We start from the raw sequence: 18,162 nt of genomic DNA on the forward strand, positions 1-18,162 counted from the left end.
GTGTGGATACGAGCATGCACACCTGTGGAGAAACCCAGTGGGATCGCATAGTGGTAACTGTATAACGCATGCAGTAGTTTAGCTAAATCATGTTAAACCGAGCTACAGTCCTAATAATGGATACTGGAAGCATGTCCCAGCCCCAAATAACTGACCTTACCTGATCTACCTCAGGAACTGTTTGCACACCCAACACCACTGAGCATCTCACAATATAAAGGGACACAGGGATTACAGTAGTCAGTTACAGTGCGTCACTTCGTCTGCCGTCCCAGCCAGATGATAATTATCACCATGAATGGGAGTGTATATGGATTTTCCCCAGCTCATCCTAAACCCTGAAGCATTGCCATGTGCATTCAAAATTTGCATTTATCTCGGCCTGACTCGTTTGACTTCATTAGGTTCCACGCTCAATGAGGAAAGGTAGCTTTAAACCATTCTTGGACACAGGGTAAGCATACAGGACTTGAGTGCAACTAGGGATATGAGGACTGATATTCATTTTTTTGTAGAACCTGACCGAGAGAGGCCCAATTAACCGAATCAAAGACCACCTCAAAATTCACCCGAATCAGCGTGATGGATCCAAAGAGTGGAAGGTTGACAAGTGTCTTCCTCCCAAGAAGGGTGAATGTCTAAGCACTACTTGTTTCCTTTCATATTATGTGTCCCGGATTAAAAACCATTTCGCTTTCACGTGCTTCTTTCACCTTGTTACTAATCAACGCTCAGCAAATTATTGTTCCCAGCTTTTCCTAATGTGTCATGTAGGCTGCTTCTGTTTGTATTGCAGTGTGTGGTCCTGCGGTATTTGCATGTTCTGTGGACAATCATTCCCATTTTACAGTCACAAAATGATGCAAGGAATCTACCACCAGGGTACTTGTTCTTCCCATTTGCATACCCAGTGTGGCACAGATACTATGCTATCCTTGTACAATACACATCAGTTGATATTGGCACTACTTCAGAACATCTGTAGAACATAAGGGGAGATACCTGAATATTTCCCTATATCTGTCTGTGTTTTATTTACGTGTTTTCCATTTTTATATGCTTCAAAGAAGTACTTTCAATAATGTAATTCTGAACATATTTTTGTATTGCTAATGCTATCAAGTTGAAACAGTTTACCGAGCTGATGCTTTACACTCGCAGCAAACCACCCAGGTGCTTCCAGGCCAAAGAATATAAAAATGGGAAGAATTTAGAAAACCCCTACCAGACTCAAAATAGCATTCATAACACATGGTATGGAAAATGCTATGCATCTTGAGCAGAATCTGATCCCGCAGACACTGGGTATAGGGCATCAAATGTGGTCACAATCCAGTGGATATGTGTATGGCCGTAAGCCATGTCCTGTGTCTGTTGGACACACTAACTGCCCATGCCTAGTTGACACTAGGGCAGAAGGATAAGGTACAGGGCTTGGCCAAAAGCCATGCCCTGTGCCCGCTGGACACACTATCTGGCCATGCATAGTTGACACTGGGGCAGAAGGATATGGTACAGGGCGTGGCTAAAAGCATTTTCAAACTGGGCATTATCTTCAGTTGGGTCCAGTAGTCAGAATGGGATAGGAAAACTGGGCAAGGAGCATGGCCGAAGGGTACTTCCTTTACCCAGCACCTGCTAAGCACGAGGAGGGGAATTAATGTGTACAGATTATGGCTGAAAGTCACACCATGTGCCCAATGTCTGCTGTGCTCAACCACATGCAATGCCCAGAGAGTACTGGGGTCAAGAGCACTGTGCTGCATGTCATTTGGTGCCAGAGAACAAGGAGGCACTTCTGATGTCCGTGGTTAAAGGGAAATGTCCCAGCCAGATGGCAAGACGTAAAAAGTAACTATGCATGAGAAAGAGGACATTCAATCATATTAAAGGATAGAAGGTAATGATGAACAAGAATATGTAAGAAATAATAATTTGAAACAGTCGGTATGCATTCTTAAATAAAGATGTATGGTGAAAAAGGCAAAAAAATACTCCATAAATACACATTCAAACTGAAATGCACGAGGCAAGAGGACGAATTGTTGGTAGCACAGCCTGTATAATCTGTCCAGTGCCTTGTAATGTTTGCTCACCTTGTTCTGTCATGCTGCTGATACTGTGCCATTAAAGAGTGTTTGCAAATAAGGCAGGCCTCTGGTTTTTTAAACTTTTATCTTGGGGGTTTATTCCCATTTAACAAAATTGGTAACAATTGAAAGTAATGAAGAGAATAAGGAGGCCAAAGGGTTTTTTCCATTCTGTGTCTATGGGAATATACAATTTACTTATTGCCCTTCATGACCCATTCCATTGGCTATGTCAACAGTCGCTTTAGACCAGACCCCCATGTGAGGGTTTGAAGTGGGAGAATTGTTCTCCCTTTACTCAGAGGCAGGCGGGTGTATGGATTTGGATACATGTAAAAAACAAAAAAAAACATATTTGTGTCTTCTTGAAATGCACAATTGCGGATAGTGTAATATGTGCACATAAAAGTGTTGTTCCACCTTAAGTGCACTCATTACATTGGGGGTAGCAGGGAACCGTCTCCTTTTTTAGGGCTCGGCTAGATAGCACATGTACTGTCTCAAAGAGACATGTTGTATTCAATGTGTGGGCTTCAGCTCACCCATAGGCTTTCCATTTGTTGGCTCCATCGTCGCTCTCATATTCTTTCTCCCTGTTTGCCCATGGCATGCATGCATCATGCCTCTTCCTGTGTTTATGAACAAAAAAGTGTCTGTGCGGTAGAAGTCTCAGCCTTGACTTCCATGGCAAAATCCACTTTCCCAAAAGGTAAGGTACATACAGATTAATTTTATTAAAAATGACTTCTTTTTATTGTATTATGAAAATCAAATTCTTTGGTAAATAATTTCAGAAATTACTACATTACACATCAAGAACAGACTCAACACATAATATCCAAAGTAATCATAAAACTCCAAAAATATGATAATGAGAATAAGGTGCTCCTACAAGTGAACATAAAGTGCACTAGTGTTATTTACAAGTATATACACACAACAATGTGGCTGTCAAAAGATTATTTGTTCAAGTAATGCATCATCCATAATTTACATGTCAAATCAACAGCTATGTATATGTCAACAGTCCACATTAAATAATTGTTGACGTTTCAACTCTGGCGGTAGATAAATTACCAACGGGTCATCATCGGGACCAAGAAATGCAGTAGGAAGCACCTAAAAGAAAGAAATTTGAATCAGAATCTCATGCAAATCTATGATGTAATTTAATCAAGGCCTAAACCTTGGATGAATCATTTACACAGCAGTGCTTGGCTCCATTAGGAATGGCGGTATGATCTGCCGGGTCGGAGATGTGTGTCTCCGACCCGAAGGTCCACACATGAGCGCCAGCGATATAATGAGCTGGCCTACCGCCATGGTTTTCGCGGCGGTACCACTGCCACAAACACCATGGCAGCAGGGCTACCGGTGACAGGGAATTCCTTCACCCCGGTCACCGGTAGAAGGCTCCCCCCCCTCCCCCCCAGCAATCACTTAACCCCCACCTGCTAGAATCACAGCGCCCTCCAAATCCCACGTCCCACCCACCTCCCTGCAAAAATGCACACACACCCACACGCATCGTGCATGCACCTGTGCACCACCACTTCCATACTCATTCACTCACACTTACTCACACGCATATACACTGACATGCAGACACGCACTCACTGTAACGTTCATACACGCATTCACACACATGCATACCACCATGCATACACCACAACACTCAGACGCATACACAAATGCACGCACACTCATTCATACACGCATGCAGACACCACACACAACACCCCCCACCCACACACTCCCCTCCCCTGACGGAAGCCCGACTTACCTTGTCCGGCGAGGAGGTCATCCCACAGGAAAGGGGCGCTGCTACCGCCAGCAGGACACCTCCAGGCCGTCTGTTTGGTCAAAATACGGCTGGCTATGTCCTACTGGCGGGGAGGGGCGGGGCGGTGCAGGTGGTAGCACCACCCAGTTGCCTCGTACACCAGCATGGGTACTGACGGATTTACTCCCTTAATGTGGCGGAAATCGACAGTATCTATATTATGGCGGGCGGAAGACTGCCATTACTGGTGGTCTTCTGGCACCCATGGCTTTGCCGGTCTCAGTTGAGACCGCCAAAGTCATATTGAGGGCCATTATGTGGCAAGTAAAGTCCAGTTATGCATTTACAACGCCGATAGCTCTAACTCTTGCAAATGCAAGACCTATTGCATTGCACATGCTTGTTTTCTTTTCATTTTCCGATCGTACCCAGATCGGCAAATAAAAAGTAAAAACTGTCTGTGTCGCCAGGAAGTGCCTGTTGTGAAGTGCACACAGCATGGACTATAGAGAAACACAGACCTGACTGATTACACAATTCCTAAAACATTATAGTGACACGTTAAAACTTCTATTAAGTGTTTGTTGACCTACACGGCTTTACAAACCGCTACTTTGTGGCTTATCCTCCCGGATTTGTCAGATGCAGTAAGTTTATTTGTGACGTTACCGTGTACTGCAAGAAAACCGGGAGATTTAGGATTAACAAAATGAATTGTATAATGAACTGTTTTGAGAGAATATACCTGGTACCATTCTTTTAAGTCGATTATACTTGAGTATTTATCAACACAAGATAGGATGATGTTTGACAGGCACCACGCCACCCTTTGCTGAATATTGATCAAGGATGGCACATTAAAATCCCAATTTTGAGTTATATAAAATGAACGTATTACGATTCTCTAAATAAATTAACAGTCTGGCCCAGTGCCCAGAACCAAATGCCTTGGCAGAACACAACGGTGGCATTCTTTGCCGCTGTGCCAAACTTCAAGAAATAAACGTACAAACACAACCGGCAACTAGCTAGTTGTTTTGCTAATATATTTATAACTATGAAAAAATAAGTAGTGCCCAGCAGTTTGCCTGCGCTTGAGACTGACAGACACTGTATTCTGCAGAGCACACTCGAATATCTACAGTGGGCAAAGTGACCTTTGCACTGCCTGCGTGGCCATGTCAGGGTTCTACGCTTTAGCACATGGTCACAGGTTTGAACTCTACGAATCCATTCAACCCTTTATCCTCCTACTGTCGATAAAAGTAGTACCAGTGAGCTCGATCACATCTGTTGTTCAGCGCCAAGACACTGGAATATGAGCGTTCGCCTCACAAATAAAGTTATGCGATGAAAATGTTTTATTCCTACCTATAACGGGGATGCATGTTTGACTTTAACCACTTACCATGAAAAAAATACAAACGTCAATGTCGAACAATATTTGCTCTTCTTTCCATTTTTAGCAAAACCAAAACTTCACAAATGAGGCCAAAAATGATGAGCAAATGATCCATTTAGCTAGTGGCACCCGGAAATGTCCAGAAAATAAGACCACAAACCAATAGGTCTTATAAGAACACGCTGCACCTCAGTGAATGAACAATCTATTGTTCTCGTTTTTGAAACCTCTTCAAAAACGACCTGTCCCCTAAAGACTGTACTTTTTGGGCTCCTATTAAATCTCTTTAGTGGACGCTGTTGCTGCTTCCTAGCGCGGGTCTACTTTGAAGGGATAAAAGGTGGACTAGGAGTATTTGCCATTCGAACCTATGACCCACAGGTTACAAGCAGAATTCACTAGCACATACTTAATTCATTGCACTATTTTACTAAGTTAAGCACATTCCTCTTGCATTTTGTGAAGCACAATAAATTTATACCGAATGCCTTGATGATTATTACACAGTGGCCCGATTCACAAAGGTAACAAACTTTTGAGTATGTTTACACTTTGGAATAAGTTGACTACTTTTCGGTATTCACAAACTGAACTTTTGTAGTAACTTAGGGCCTGATTTAGATATTGGTGGATTGGTTACTCCGTCATAATGGTGACCGATATCCCATCCAATGGAATCTAAATCCCATTATTTCCTATGGGATTTAGATTTTGCTAGACGGGATATCCACCACCGTTGTGACCAAGTAACCCATCCGCCAATATATAAATCAGGCCGTTACACTTTTGTTGTAAATCCAGCACTACACATGGGCAAACACTTGTACTGAATCGCCCTCCAATAGAAAATAATGGTGGTAGGGACTTACTATAAATGTTACTACGAAAGTGCAGTTTGTGAATAGCGCTGTCATAAGCTTTGGGGTACCTCTTTAGTACTAAACATATACTACAATGTGCAACCTGTGAATCAAGTCCAATGTGTTTTTGTTTTCCTACCGTATTGAAGTTGGAGGACTTGGTAACATAGTGAACAATTCTACCCATCCCTGTTACATTTTCACATGATTTTGACAAATATATACATTGTGGAGGAGGGTGGCTGCTGTAAGAAAATGTGCACTATGCTTCTGATGTATGTTAATAGTACACCAACAGATATGTTGATTAAAAACAACCCAGTGAACCGTTGTGCTTTTTTCCTGGTATACGTGTAATTCTTTCCATTACGCCAACTTGAATATCTGCACAGCACAGGAAATTTTTCTTTTTGATTTACCCTTCTGAAATGTGCACAATCCAAATTTAATCCCGTGTGGCTGTTCGAGAGGAGCAATTTTACACATGTATTCACTCTTTAATTGCCGATTTTATGTCTTCCCTTACACACAACATTTAAATAAGGAAAGCACTAAGTTGTAGAATCAAATCCATATTTTGACATATTTAGTGGTTGCCTGCTGGACAGCCATGCGCTGTCTGTTGCAAGATGTGTTGTGGCATTACAGTGGGCTTAGATTTCCCCCACCCATTGCTTACTGTTAGTTAGCTTCGTCACTCTCATTTGATTGTATCTTATTTGTTAACTTGTGTGGGTTTTACTTCCTGTTCTTGTGTTCGTCCCACCCCTGGAGCATGGACGTCTTACTTGTGTCCGTCCACTGCTTGCTTTTGAAGCACTACTTTTTCAGTTTGGAAGAGCACTCCAGGAGAGTCCACAAGAGTGCATGTATTTTTCCAGCTATCTTCTTTGTGTACTTTTCTCCCCACACACTCCATGTTGCTCTGTTGCCCGTCTGCTTCTCCCCCACTTTCCTTCATGATGTACTCACCTTTGTGTGCTTCCCCCAACTCCACACTGCTCTTAACCATTTGCTTTTCTCTTCCACCTTGGGCTTCACATTGCCTCTCTCTGTTGTTTGCTTGACCCCCAACCATGACCCCCTTTGTTTCCCTCCACCCCATGTACGCCCTCTTTGTTGTTTCCCCTCACTTTTAGAACTCATCAGCAACTAAAAAGAAAATAAACAGCTGCGTCATAGGCTTTTTTTTTTTTTTTCCTTAAATTAGCCATGCTATAAATCATGGCTAAAAACCATTGATAAAGTCAGCAAGTCCCAAAGACGTGACCAGTTGGCTTTGCCAACGCTTGTTTTCTATATGGTGTTTTATAAACCAAATTATGTCAATTCAGTAATGCTAAATACTCTGCTTGCTTTCAAGTACTGAAATCAGGAAACTTGTATATCATTTTAAGAAGAGCTCTGTTATCTCAACGACCACATTGGCTAGAAGGTAGTCTCATTGTATGTAGGGCATATGTTGACACCATGTTTGTTTTTGATTCACAGCTCAGGTGGATAACCGAGAAAGATGGCGACCCCTGCAACTGGTAAAAAGGGATCCATACCAAAAGTCAAACCTCTGCCTGTGAAAACCTCTTTAGACAACCCGTATACAATCAAGTGGAATACAGTGGTGGGAGAGGATATGCACTTTATACTTCAGACATTGCAAGAAAAGTTCAAACATCTTGGATTCCAAAAGATTGAGGTTCCAAGCAGACCCAGAAAGTTATCTTCTAAAAAAGGAAAAAGGGCAGCAGAAGCCCAGAGTGACAAAAATGACGCAGACCTTGAAAAGAAGGGCACAGAAGATGCTGAGGCAGAAGAATCTTGTTTGGAGCAAGCTACAAATAAACCAGGATGGACGCACTGTGATCTCAGGAAGCAGCTTGCCATTGGGATCAATGAAGTCACTCGAGCTTTGGAGAAGAATGAACTGCATTTGGTGCTAGTGTGTAAATCTGCTAAACCTCCACTGATCACCATGCACCTTATTGAACTAAGTGCCAGCCGTGCTGTTCCTGCTTGCCAGGTCCCGCGTCTCAGTGAGAGCCTGTCACCTGTTCTTGGTTTAAAATCCATATTGGCTCTGGGCTTCAGAAAAAACTCCAGTTGTTTTGCCGATGAAGTAGAAGCCATAAAGAAGAAGGTGCCTGCTCATCAGGTTTCATGGATTAATTACACAGCAGTTGAAAATAAAACAAATTCTTCTGCCCCTGAGGAAGATCAACCGAATGATGCCATGGAGGGTTCAGTGAACATTTCTAAAAAAAATCTTAAACGCAAACAAGATGAAAGCCTTACAGAGACTTCTGAGATCAGACCTACACCTGGCGTAACCTTACAGCCACTGAAAATAAAAAAGCTGGTTCCAAATCCCAACAGAATAAGAAAACCACCCAAAATAAAGAAAAGTATATCCAAAAAGTAGTTGACACACCATGAACATATGGTGGTTGACACACCATGAAGTGTTTATTTTCGTTTTCCAGTTTGTGCCAAAGTAAACATGCAGTTTATTTTCAGTAGATTAAGGTAGACCTTGGTCTATTTTTTTCAAATAAATCAAGCAAATATTTTATCAAAGTAGACTGGGGGCCTTTTTTTTGCTTTATCCTTTTGACTTTGGTTCTGCATGTTTGTGTTTTGGCTAAAATACATAACAGACATTTTTGCTAGATAATGGTGGTCGTGTAGTATGTCAGCAAAGGGCAGTAGTAAAGTAATGTAGCGTAAGCTGTACGCTTGTGCAGAAGACGTGCATGCAAATAACACTTTATTATGAGAGAACTTGCTGTTTTCATTGCTTTGCAAAGGGTGAAGTAAATTTTCACTTTTGTGATTAACTGTTAAATGATTAAATGCCAAAGTTATACACGCATATTAAGATTTTGCCTGCAGATTGTCAATTCAAACCAGAAATCTTGATCAGAAGCATTACAGATAGGCTTGCAAACAAATGCCACACTTCCCCACAAGTGGTTAGTTTAGGATTCCACAGTCAAGCATTCTGTTGAAGTCAGTTGGTGGAACTCAAGCCGATGAGCTGTCTAAGACACTTCAGAACAGTCTGAGAGTTTAAAACAACTCGCTGGTATCTTTCGTGCATTTTGTGGAGTGATGTCTGTTCAAGTAGTGAGGACGCTGTCTTGGGTTGTACCCCTCAGCATGAAGTAGCTGGATCCCCATCACATTTTGTTTTTTAAACAATTTTTATTTTGCAGTTAGACAAACAAAACCACCATGGCAGCACCCAGTATTTCTCAGGATACTTTACCGATCTTTACTGATATACCCTGTATGAACGCTCTTTCTCTCCCCATAGCTCTCTGATCCCCATCACATTTGCTGTATCTCAGATACATTGTATTTAGAGTAATTCTAAGGAGTGTGAATCCTTTTTGAATTATGCAAATGGAAACTTGCCTAGAAGAAGATTAGCTTCTTTATGATGATGACTATTTCCTGCCAGAGAGAGATCCAGCCCATCACTTCTGTAACAGTATATTGTTATGCTTCTCAGTGACATCAAACACACAAAAGGTGATAGGACAATGTTTGCAATAAGTCTAACCACTGGCAGTCGCTCGGGTTAGCATTCCAGTCCATCGTTCTTTTGCCCACATTGCCACCTCCGATTAAACCGAACCATATGCAAATCAGTCGACCCCAATTCCATAGGAACAGTCTAGCCCGAACTGCAAAGCTAGGCCTTCCCTGAATTGGAACACAAGCAACCCAAGACAGGTTTTGCCCTGATTGTGGCTCTCAGTCTGGTGAAACTTGATTCCAGTGACTCTGTGAGCAAGGGACTTGGCTGTGCAGTTTGGGCTGGACTGTTCCTATAGGAGCAGGGTCAGAATGATTTACATATGACTGGATCTAAACTGAGGTGGCATTATGGGCAAAAAACGAGAGTCTGGAATGCTACCCAAGGAAATTGCCCGTGGTTAGACTTATTGCAAACATCCTCCCATCGCCTTTTGTGTGTGTGTGATGCTTCTCAGTGACCACACGTTAAGGAAGCCGAAGATTTTTTGTCACACGTCTCAAGGGATAGCTGTTCAGATACTTTATTGTCACCTTTATTTGCAAAAGTATGAACATCAGTGCCTCTATAAACATATTGCATTCCGGACACCGAGGGTGAGGCAGAAATACTTCCCTGGTATTGCCCTTATATATAATACTTCCAGAGAGCGGGAAGTTGTTCTGAACAGGGGCTAGCTGCCTCCTCTCAGCATGCAGCATTCAGAACAGAGAGGAATTGGTGCATTGGCACTTACAAAGATGCCCTTCATATGACAAAAGGGTAAGCAGAGCGATTTATTGGAGAGAAGACGCCAAGTAAGATCATCTGGCTCTCTGCAACAAACAGCTACAGACATGGATCAGAAAAATCAGTTAAATGCCATTCATAGAAGCCATTCACAAATAAACTGATCAAGGTGATAGTGCAAACAAAAGGCATCCTGCCTAGAACAATGGAGGACAATACCTACAAGCTGTGTTGTCCCTAGAATCTCATTCTTCTGCTGACCTCTCGGTGCTTTAAAGTAATTTCCCAGCTCTTGAAAAATCAAAACAAGTGATTCAGGTTTAACGTGTTTAAAGGTTTCATTGAATGAAGAAAGCACATTATGCTTACAACCTTCCTAAATCGCCTGTTCTATATGTCTTGTTTTCGTCAATGTGGTATTTCTCTCATGTTTGTCGCGTTTAGATATAAAACATGAATTCCTTTATTGCCATGTTTCACTTCTCGTTCACATATGCCCTTAAACGAATACTGAAATACATCTGCAGGATACCAATACCTCAAAGCAAGTATGAGATAATATCATGCTTGCTAAGATTATCATCTAGGTATTATGCCTTAGTGCGGCACCGGATAGTAAAGATGAGTTTGTCAGGATTCTGTTACATTCACTTTTATTTTGCAGTAATCTGTACCACCCACTCTTTAGTTCGCTCACCCATCCTTACAATTAACCCTCAAGCTATGAACACACGCAGGAATCCCATAGATGCACAAGTATTCAAACCCTCACACAGATACACTTGTACATTAAATCACGTAAACACTCACCCTCCCTCCTCACACGTTTACTCATTCACACAATCACACTTTCTCTAGCTCACACACCCAGTCAAAGGTTCAGTCATTTTCAACAGTACCTCTTTGGCCCTAAAGTACTGCAGCAGCAGATAGTTGGGTAGCCTGAAACAGAGTGAGTTCCTTTACTCCAGACAGGTAAGTATCACTGCCTGCTCCACAGTTCTACAACATTCCAAACAGAGGACTGGAAACATCTTTTGCAAGGTCTTACAGAAAAGAAAGTAAATAGATGTAACATGGTTAATCTGAAATACTGGAGATCAAAGGGAAGGTACAATATTGTTGCTGGTATAGGCAAGGTACCCCTCTATGGAGGCAATCAAGGCTTGGTTCGGATGGTAGAAGGGCTCTTTTGGTATTATGACCTCAGTTTCATCCTCATTCAGTTTCTTGGAATTTCTGTGCATCCGTGCTGCCACTCAAAATGGGCATGAAAATGAGTCTCACCATAATTGGGGTCTACAGCAAAATCATTTGTGGTCGGCATAGTAGTACAAAAATGCAGCCAATAGCGTGGAGTTCGTGGTTGAGCCCTGAGGACCCCAAACTTGAAGGTGGACTGAGGCAACATGACTACTTGAGATGTCTACAGAAGACATAGGGCAATTACACACAAGATGTTTTGTTAGATGGTTATGGCAAAACGGTTTTGCTTTCTTAAAATGATAGGGTGCCTAACTGCGGTATATTCAGACCTCATGGAGAGGTGAGATGAGGTGAGCCTTGTAGTCGTACATTCGTCAAAGGTCTCTCCCTACGACTGCACTTAGTTCTGCATCTCTGTTCTCCTCCCGATGCTGAGGCATCCAGTGATTAGAAACTGGTATTGTATGTATGCATGTGCATCAAGTGTGTGTATAAGCGTATAGACAGGGATTTATATAGGGTAAAGCAGGGTTCTGCTTCAGTTGGGGTCTTTTCAGGGCTGAAACATGTCGACCTATGTGGACACGAGTTGCATAATAATGTTTCGTGTGTCCTGTTTGTTTTAATCGATCCTTCACCACCCCCTTAACAAAAGCATAGTTGCATTTTGGGCTATGTGCACAGGATTTTTATTCTGTCTGGATCCCCCACTCCCTGGATCTTCCACCCGCCACTAAAGAATTCTCTGGCGAGCGCAGGAAGGCTAATGATGAAGCATGACACCCAGGGGGGTGTGAGGTCATATCCCTTGGATCCTATGTACATTATCTGGGACACAGAAACTATCCTGAACTGAGTAATCACTCACTAATGAGGATGACTGGCTCCACCGTCTGGATCCCCCACTCCCTGGATCTTCCCTAAACATCCCCTCAGTGTACAACGGGGGCTGCCTGCCACTAGAGAATTATCTGGCGAGCGTGGGAAGGCCAATTATGAAGCATGACACCCAAGGGGTGCTTGAGACCATCTCGTTCTTTTACGTAAATATACTTCAGGCCCTATGTACAGTATCTGGGACACAAACTATCCTGAACTAAGTAATCACTCACTAACGAGGATGACTGGCTCCCATAGTTGAGAGGTGATAACAGGGGCACGTGTGCTTTTTGTGTGTTTGGTATTTAAAGGGAGAATATAAAACAATCTCTCTCCTTCCCCCAGCTCTTCATGTATTAAGGGCGTTGTGTATAGGGGAAAAAAGAGAAATGCATGTCTATTAAGGGTGTGTTTATAGCCTTTGCACACCCTGGGTTGGTCAGTGCATTAATAATGTAGAAGACCTCTTTAGTGAGTATAGTTTATTTAAATTTACTGTTTGGCAATATGTTGTACTCTTTTGAAGCCTTGCATTATATTTCAGCAGAAAATACCACCTTTCAAGTACTTTTTTGTTGTTGTTCTTGCTTCTTTTTACATAGCAAATGCTTCTTTGTTAGGGTAACATTTACGGAGCTATTCACGGAGGCGACTTACACTAGTGAATAATTTACAGCTGTAATTTACTGTTACATTTTTGAGTAACCTTAATACTTTTGGCTATTCACAAAATGCAAGTGTAAGATTTTACTCAAAAGTGTAGACTTGCACTTCTCAATTCCCCCGGTGGAGCCACGTTTACAAGTGAAAGTTTCTACTGCCAGAAAGAAGCAGTAGTAAGTCCAGCATCACACCTCCCCAACCACAGATACTGCAACACCTCCCACAGAAAATAGTGGAGGCAGGAACTTAAAATGACATCACCAGTGGCGATCATAAAGACCTAATGGGTGCGATTGAGTCAGTCTACTGTAATGGTGGTGTTGTACTACCATCTTAAAACAAAAGTACTTCTTGAGATTGTACAAGAATGTGTAATGAAGTAGGTATCTACTGAAATCTCCAATTAGTCATTTTGGAAAAGCTCATAGGAACTGAGCTACTGTCAGGATCTGCAAAGAGAAATAACTGATTAGAATCTTAAAATAGGGTGGAACCATTTGCTTCTTTAGTTATAAGAAAATATCAGAAGTAGTATCCTTGCCCCCTTCTCGGGGCAGGATCAGATGTATTGCTCCTAGAAGAATTTGCCTCTTTGCCTCCTACTAAGGTTCTTGTGATTCCTAATGGGGGTGAATGTGACTTTTGAAGATGAATTGTATATTAGTTCCTGACTGCTGAAAGAGCCTATTCACCATGGTCATCTGCATCTAGGGATTTTTGTAAACATATTTTTACTGGCATTTATGATATGCAAAATAGGAATACAGAGACCTATCAATGTACTGGACATATTAGTGAGAGCTGAGTGTTGTGGCAGGTGGAAATGGATATTACAAACATTTATAAGTTAAGCAGCTAACACATTTAACCCCACCCATGTATGCTGTGGATCAGAATTGATATTACATCAATTTTTAGCTGTAGCAGCCGGGCAGCCCACCATGCCAGCCCGTGAAGTATTTGGCGTTCCATAATCTCCGTTTTCTGCATCAATATTGTCTGTCCAACTACGCCTGTTTATCAGGTTTTGTAGGAGTCTACTGTACATCCAGACCTTGGTGCTAGACATGATATTGTCCAGTAAGTTCGATGAAGTAGTCTGCAGTGGCCATTACAATGAAAATGTATAAAAAAAGAAAAGTCATAAAAAACTCACTGTCTCACGGGTCTGGTAACAATACCTGTGTAGCATTATGAGGGAGTCTGAAAAGGAATAACATAGATGTAGTGGCCAATGGCACGGGGTGGAGGAAAACACTGGGGCTCCACCATTGCCCTGTCCATGGGTAAGTGCCTTGTAAAAGGGGGTAAAGTGTAATGGGCCGCGGACAAAGGGAATTGAACTTCTAGTTAGCCACAATTCTGACTCTCGGTTAGAGGGATTGAATGCATCACCACCTGGTGTTGCATCCAGTTGCTCCCCGTCAGTAGGTATCAAGTTCTTCAGTATCCCCTGAGGACTTGTTTCCCATTTCTCCTGCCCTGGTATCCTGATATTCCTCCTCACTTCCTGTATTCCCTCTCGGATGTTCCCATGATTTTAGTATTTCAGCCCACAGGCCCGCAATCGGGCGGCTAGGTATGCCACTTGAATCCTCTCTGATCAGAGCCCTCTCCTCTGCTCTAGCTGACACCATAACATCTCTTACCCAGGTCGCTACCTCCAGGGTAGCAGCAGAGTTCTATGCTCTGCATCCAGGGATGGTAGTGGAGAGAAAGACATGGGCTCAGAAGAAGTAGGTTTTCTGAGGTTGGCAGTGGTTCTGTTGAAAATTGATTATCAACCTTGTTCTATTTTTCTGAAAGGACTCCTGTTTGGCTGGTGGTTCCCTAAGCACGAGGAGGATACAACCAATTGTATGGATGAATGGACCCCTTAACCTTAGACTGAATGGCCTTTGCAGGTTGAAAGAGAAGATTCAACAGTACTAATTGTAATACCACAGCTGTACCAGAACTGCTGGACGGTTTCTTCCATCAAGGGATCAACCAGTTCATCTCATGAAAGGGAAGGTTGGTGAACTTGTTCTGGACCTCCACCTTAAAGTCCTCAGACATGATTGCTGATGTTACGACACAGTGGAGTTCACTGGATGAGGTGGCAGTATTTATCAGATTCAGGATACCTGCAGCTTTTTGCTTGCAGTGGTTTTCATCATGTTGAACCTGAAATTGTACTGTTCCTAAACTTTGCTTTGCAGCAGGATGAACCTGCCATACTTATACCACAGATGCATTCCCTGGTTGGCCCTGAGGGCGTTGCCATTTTGCTTGCTGGATTAGTTAATTTTCTTGCTTTGTGCCTTGAGGTACTTGGCCCCGGATTTAATACATTTAACAGAATGCAGTGCAGCAAGTGAAGTTCCTGCACTGCGCTGCGTGAAAGGGAGAGAACAGAACTGCGCTGTATTTTTAAATAAATGGCACAGGCCTGCTCTCTCCATGCGCTGGTGCACTTTGGACTGCCTAGTGCCAACACAGACTTTCTTGCGCCGTAGTGCAAGGGTGTCTGCTTTGTGGTCAGGATAGTTTCTGTTAAGAAAGAAGTATCTTCCTGTGCAAAAACTATCCCTTTATGCTATTTCTTTTTGTGCACATGCTAAGAGAAAATAAGGATAAATAAAGATATCTCTCCTCCTTACACCAGCCTCAGGAAGTTGCACCGTTTCGGCACAAACCCATGGCTACATTTCTGAGTTTGCGTCAAAATCCATGTCTGGATGCATGGGAACGTCCATCCACCACCCCGGCAATGCCTCCTTGATGCAAAGTAATGCAATGCACTGCATAGCTTTACTTTTTCTTGCAAGTCCATACAAATCAACATTGGTGTGTCTTTGTAAATACCAAAAAGGATTTTGTACTGGGACTGCGTTAAGAAAGTGACTTAACCCCAATGAAAAAAATCCTTGTAAATCTGTGCGTTGCCTTTTTTTGCATGTCAATGGCGATTCCATACCATTCAGGGAACAAGCCATAAATGTGAAATTGAGGCCCTCACTTCACATTTGGCAGAGTTGGGCAAAGTCATAAATTGGTAGAACTTCAGTGCTGCAAAGCTGGTAGTTACCTTGCCTCATTAAGAAGCTGAGGAACCGCTGACTGAGTCTACAGTGGTTAAGCTTCCACTGTTGTTCTGTCATTGGTGGTGGCACATCTCCCATGGGGCCTCTACCATCAGTCGTGACAGATGTAGAAATGGAACATCAAAAATTGCTCACAGCACAGGAAGAAAACTCCCAACACATCAGGGCAATTGCTTATCTGTATTTCAGAAATGACCTCTAGCTTCAGGAATTTGTTTCTGAAAAAATAAAAAAAGAATGCTAGGGGTATCTAAATTGGGTGGGCCGCCTTCTGCCAAGTGGGGAAGAGGAGGGCAAGATAGAGCACTGCTTGCCCTTCCATAAATGAGGACCTGAGTTGGAAGTAGGGGTTCCCAGAGGCAAACAAAGTACCGTCCTTGGTAGCTAAGTTCTTGGGTTTGAGACTGCAGGCTCACAATTATGTTTCTCCAAATTACCACTTCATGTTCCAGGACTTGAGGGCTCAATGGCCAAATCAGGTTTTGGTGCAAAAATTGTTTTTACATTAAATGCATGAATTCTATGATGGAGCACCAGGGCCTCAATGGACAGCCAAAGTCTTGGCTCTGGCAGGATGGTAACCCTTACTTGGATTCAGGTCCTCATGTTTGTCAATATCAGTCTGCAGAGTACTGCCTATTTTCCCCTTTGCACTGAGGATGCCTGGAATGTGTTGATCCACACGCAAGTCATCAATCCCTGAAGGCCCAGCTAAAATGGTGGGAAAGGGGATGGCAACTGAGAATGGACCGGTGAACCTTAGGAACTGCACAGAGGTTGGCAAGAAAAGCCCCGGGTATGGCAGGAGCTGAGCATATTCCTTCCACTGAGGTTTTGGACAGTCTAACGTTCACTTTTGCCCTCTAGCTGGGGACTGAGAACATCATAAGGCAAAGCCTCCATTGACATTGAGGGGATCTGGAGGAGACATCTACTCTCCCTACTCCATGTCAGGTGAATCAGAAGAGTCTCATCTGTCTGCCATAGAGTACCCTACACCTTAGGAAGGAAGGATAGCCTCGGGGAATCTGAAGAAGACTGAGTCCTCAGGAGACAGACTTGGAGTACCAGAAGCATTGTGTAAAAATACAGGGGACATGACATCCTGCAGTTGCACGAAGGAGACTGTCCCCAGTTCTGCCAAGATCTGCATCTGTAGGGAGGGCTGCAGCTGGATGTGGTGCGCTCCCACATTCTAGGTTCTCCAGTCACCACTTGTAAACTTGCCACTAACTTCTTAAATACAAAGGAGTTTCTCATGCCCAGTACAAAGTACACCTTGTGTTTAGGTGTAGACAAACATTACATCATAGCCATTTTTCTCCCATCAAATAGGGTCACACAGCATCCATAGGCACTCTTTTAAAAAGCTCATATAGACTCTTCAGTCTACAGCCTCACAGTGAAGGAAGAGACATCAGTGCACAGGGAACCTGTTCCTCTCAGCCATTTTGTGCTAGACGTGCTCCAGCAAAAAACAGTAACTCCAATAGCTACACGATATGTGTACACGCATTGACTTCTACCTGAGGTAGAGAGGTCATTTTCACTTAGCATTGCTCAATTTAATACCTGCGAAGATTCGTCACTGAAGTAGATTCTCTACCACAGAGGTCAAAAAGTGCTCCTAAGTGAGCCAATAGATTGTAGAGTTTATATAATAGCCTTTCGTGACTTGCTGTCTATACCAGTCGTCCATGGAGAATGGTAGCACAGTCTTCCGTTTAATCAACAAACACGTTTGTCACAGCTAAGGATATTATAAACCACCTTCTCAAATGAAGAACTGGATTTTGGGGACATTAGTGCAATAATGCTGTGGCTATGGTTAAAGGGAGGTTATGTCTACAGGATAGATTCATGTCCCTTGGCCCATTCATTGAAAACAGCTGGGCGGGACCATACAATTTCACCTTCAGCTTGCCCGCA

General features: G+C 42.8%; 1 protein-coding gene across 2 annotated transcripts in view; it reads left to right on the top strand.

Moving 5' to 3' along the window:
* Positions 1-8,706, top strand: part of RPP38 (ribonuclease P/MRP subunit p38) — a 35,220-nt gene extending 26,514 nt beyond the window's left edge. For both annotated transcript variants that reach the window (XM_069211590.1, XM_069211589.1), the window contains one exon: positions 7,627-8,706. In XM_069211590.1, coding sequence (XP_069067691.1) covers positions 7,649-8,551 — 903 coding nt within the window. In that variant the 5' untranslated portion in view covers positions 7,627-7,648 and the 3' untranslated portion in view covers positions 8,552-8,706. The remainder of the gene's footprint in view (positions 1-7,626) is intronic.
* Positions 8,707-18,162: the final 9,456 nt, after the last annotated feature.

This window comes from Pleurodeles waltl, chromosome 10 (assembly GCF_031143425.1).
Source record: "Pleurodeles waltl isolate 20211129_DDA chromosome 10, aPleWal1.hap1.20221129, whole genome shotgun sequence".
NCBI lineage: Eukaryota > Metazoa > Chordata > Amphibia > Caudata > Salamandridae > Pleurodeles > Pleurodeles waltl.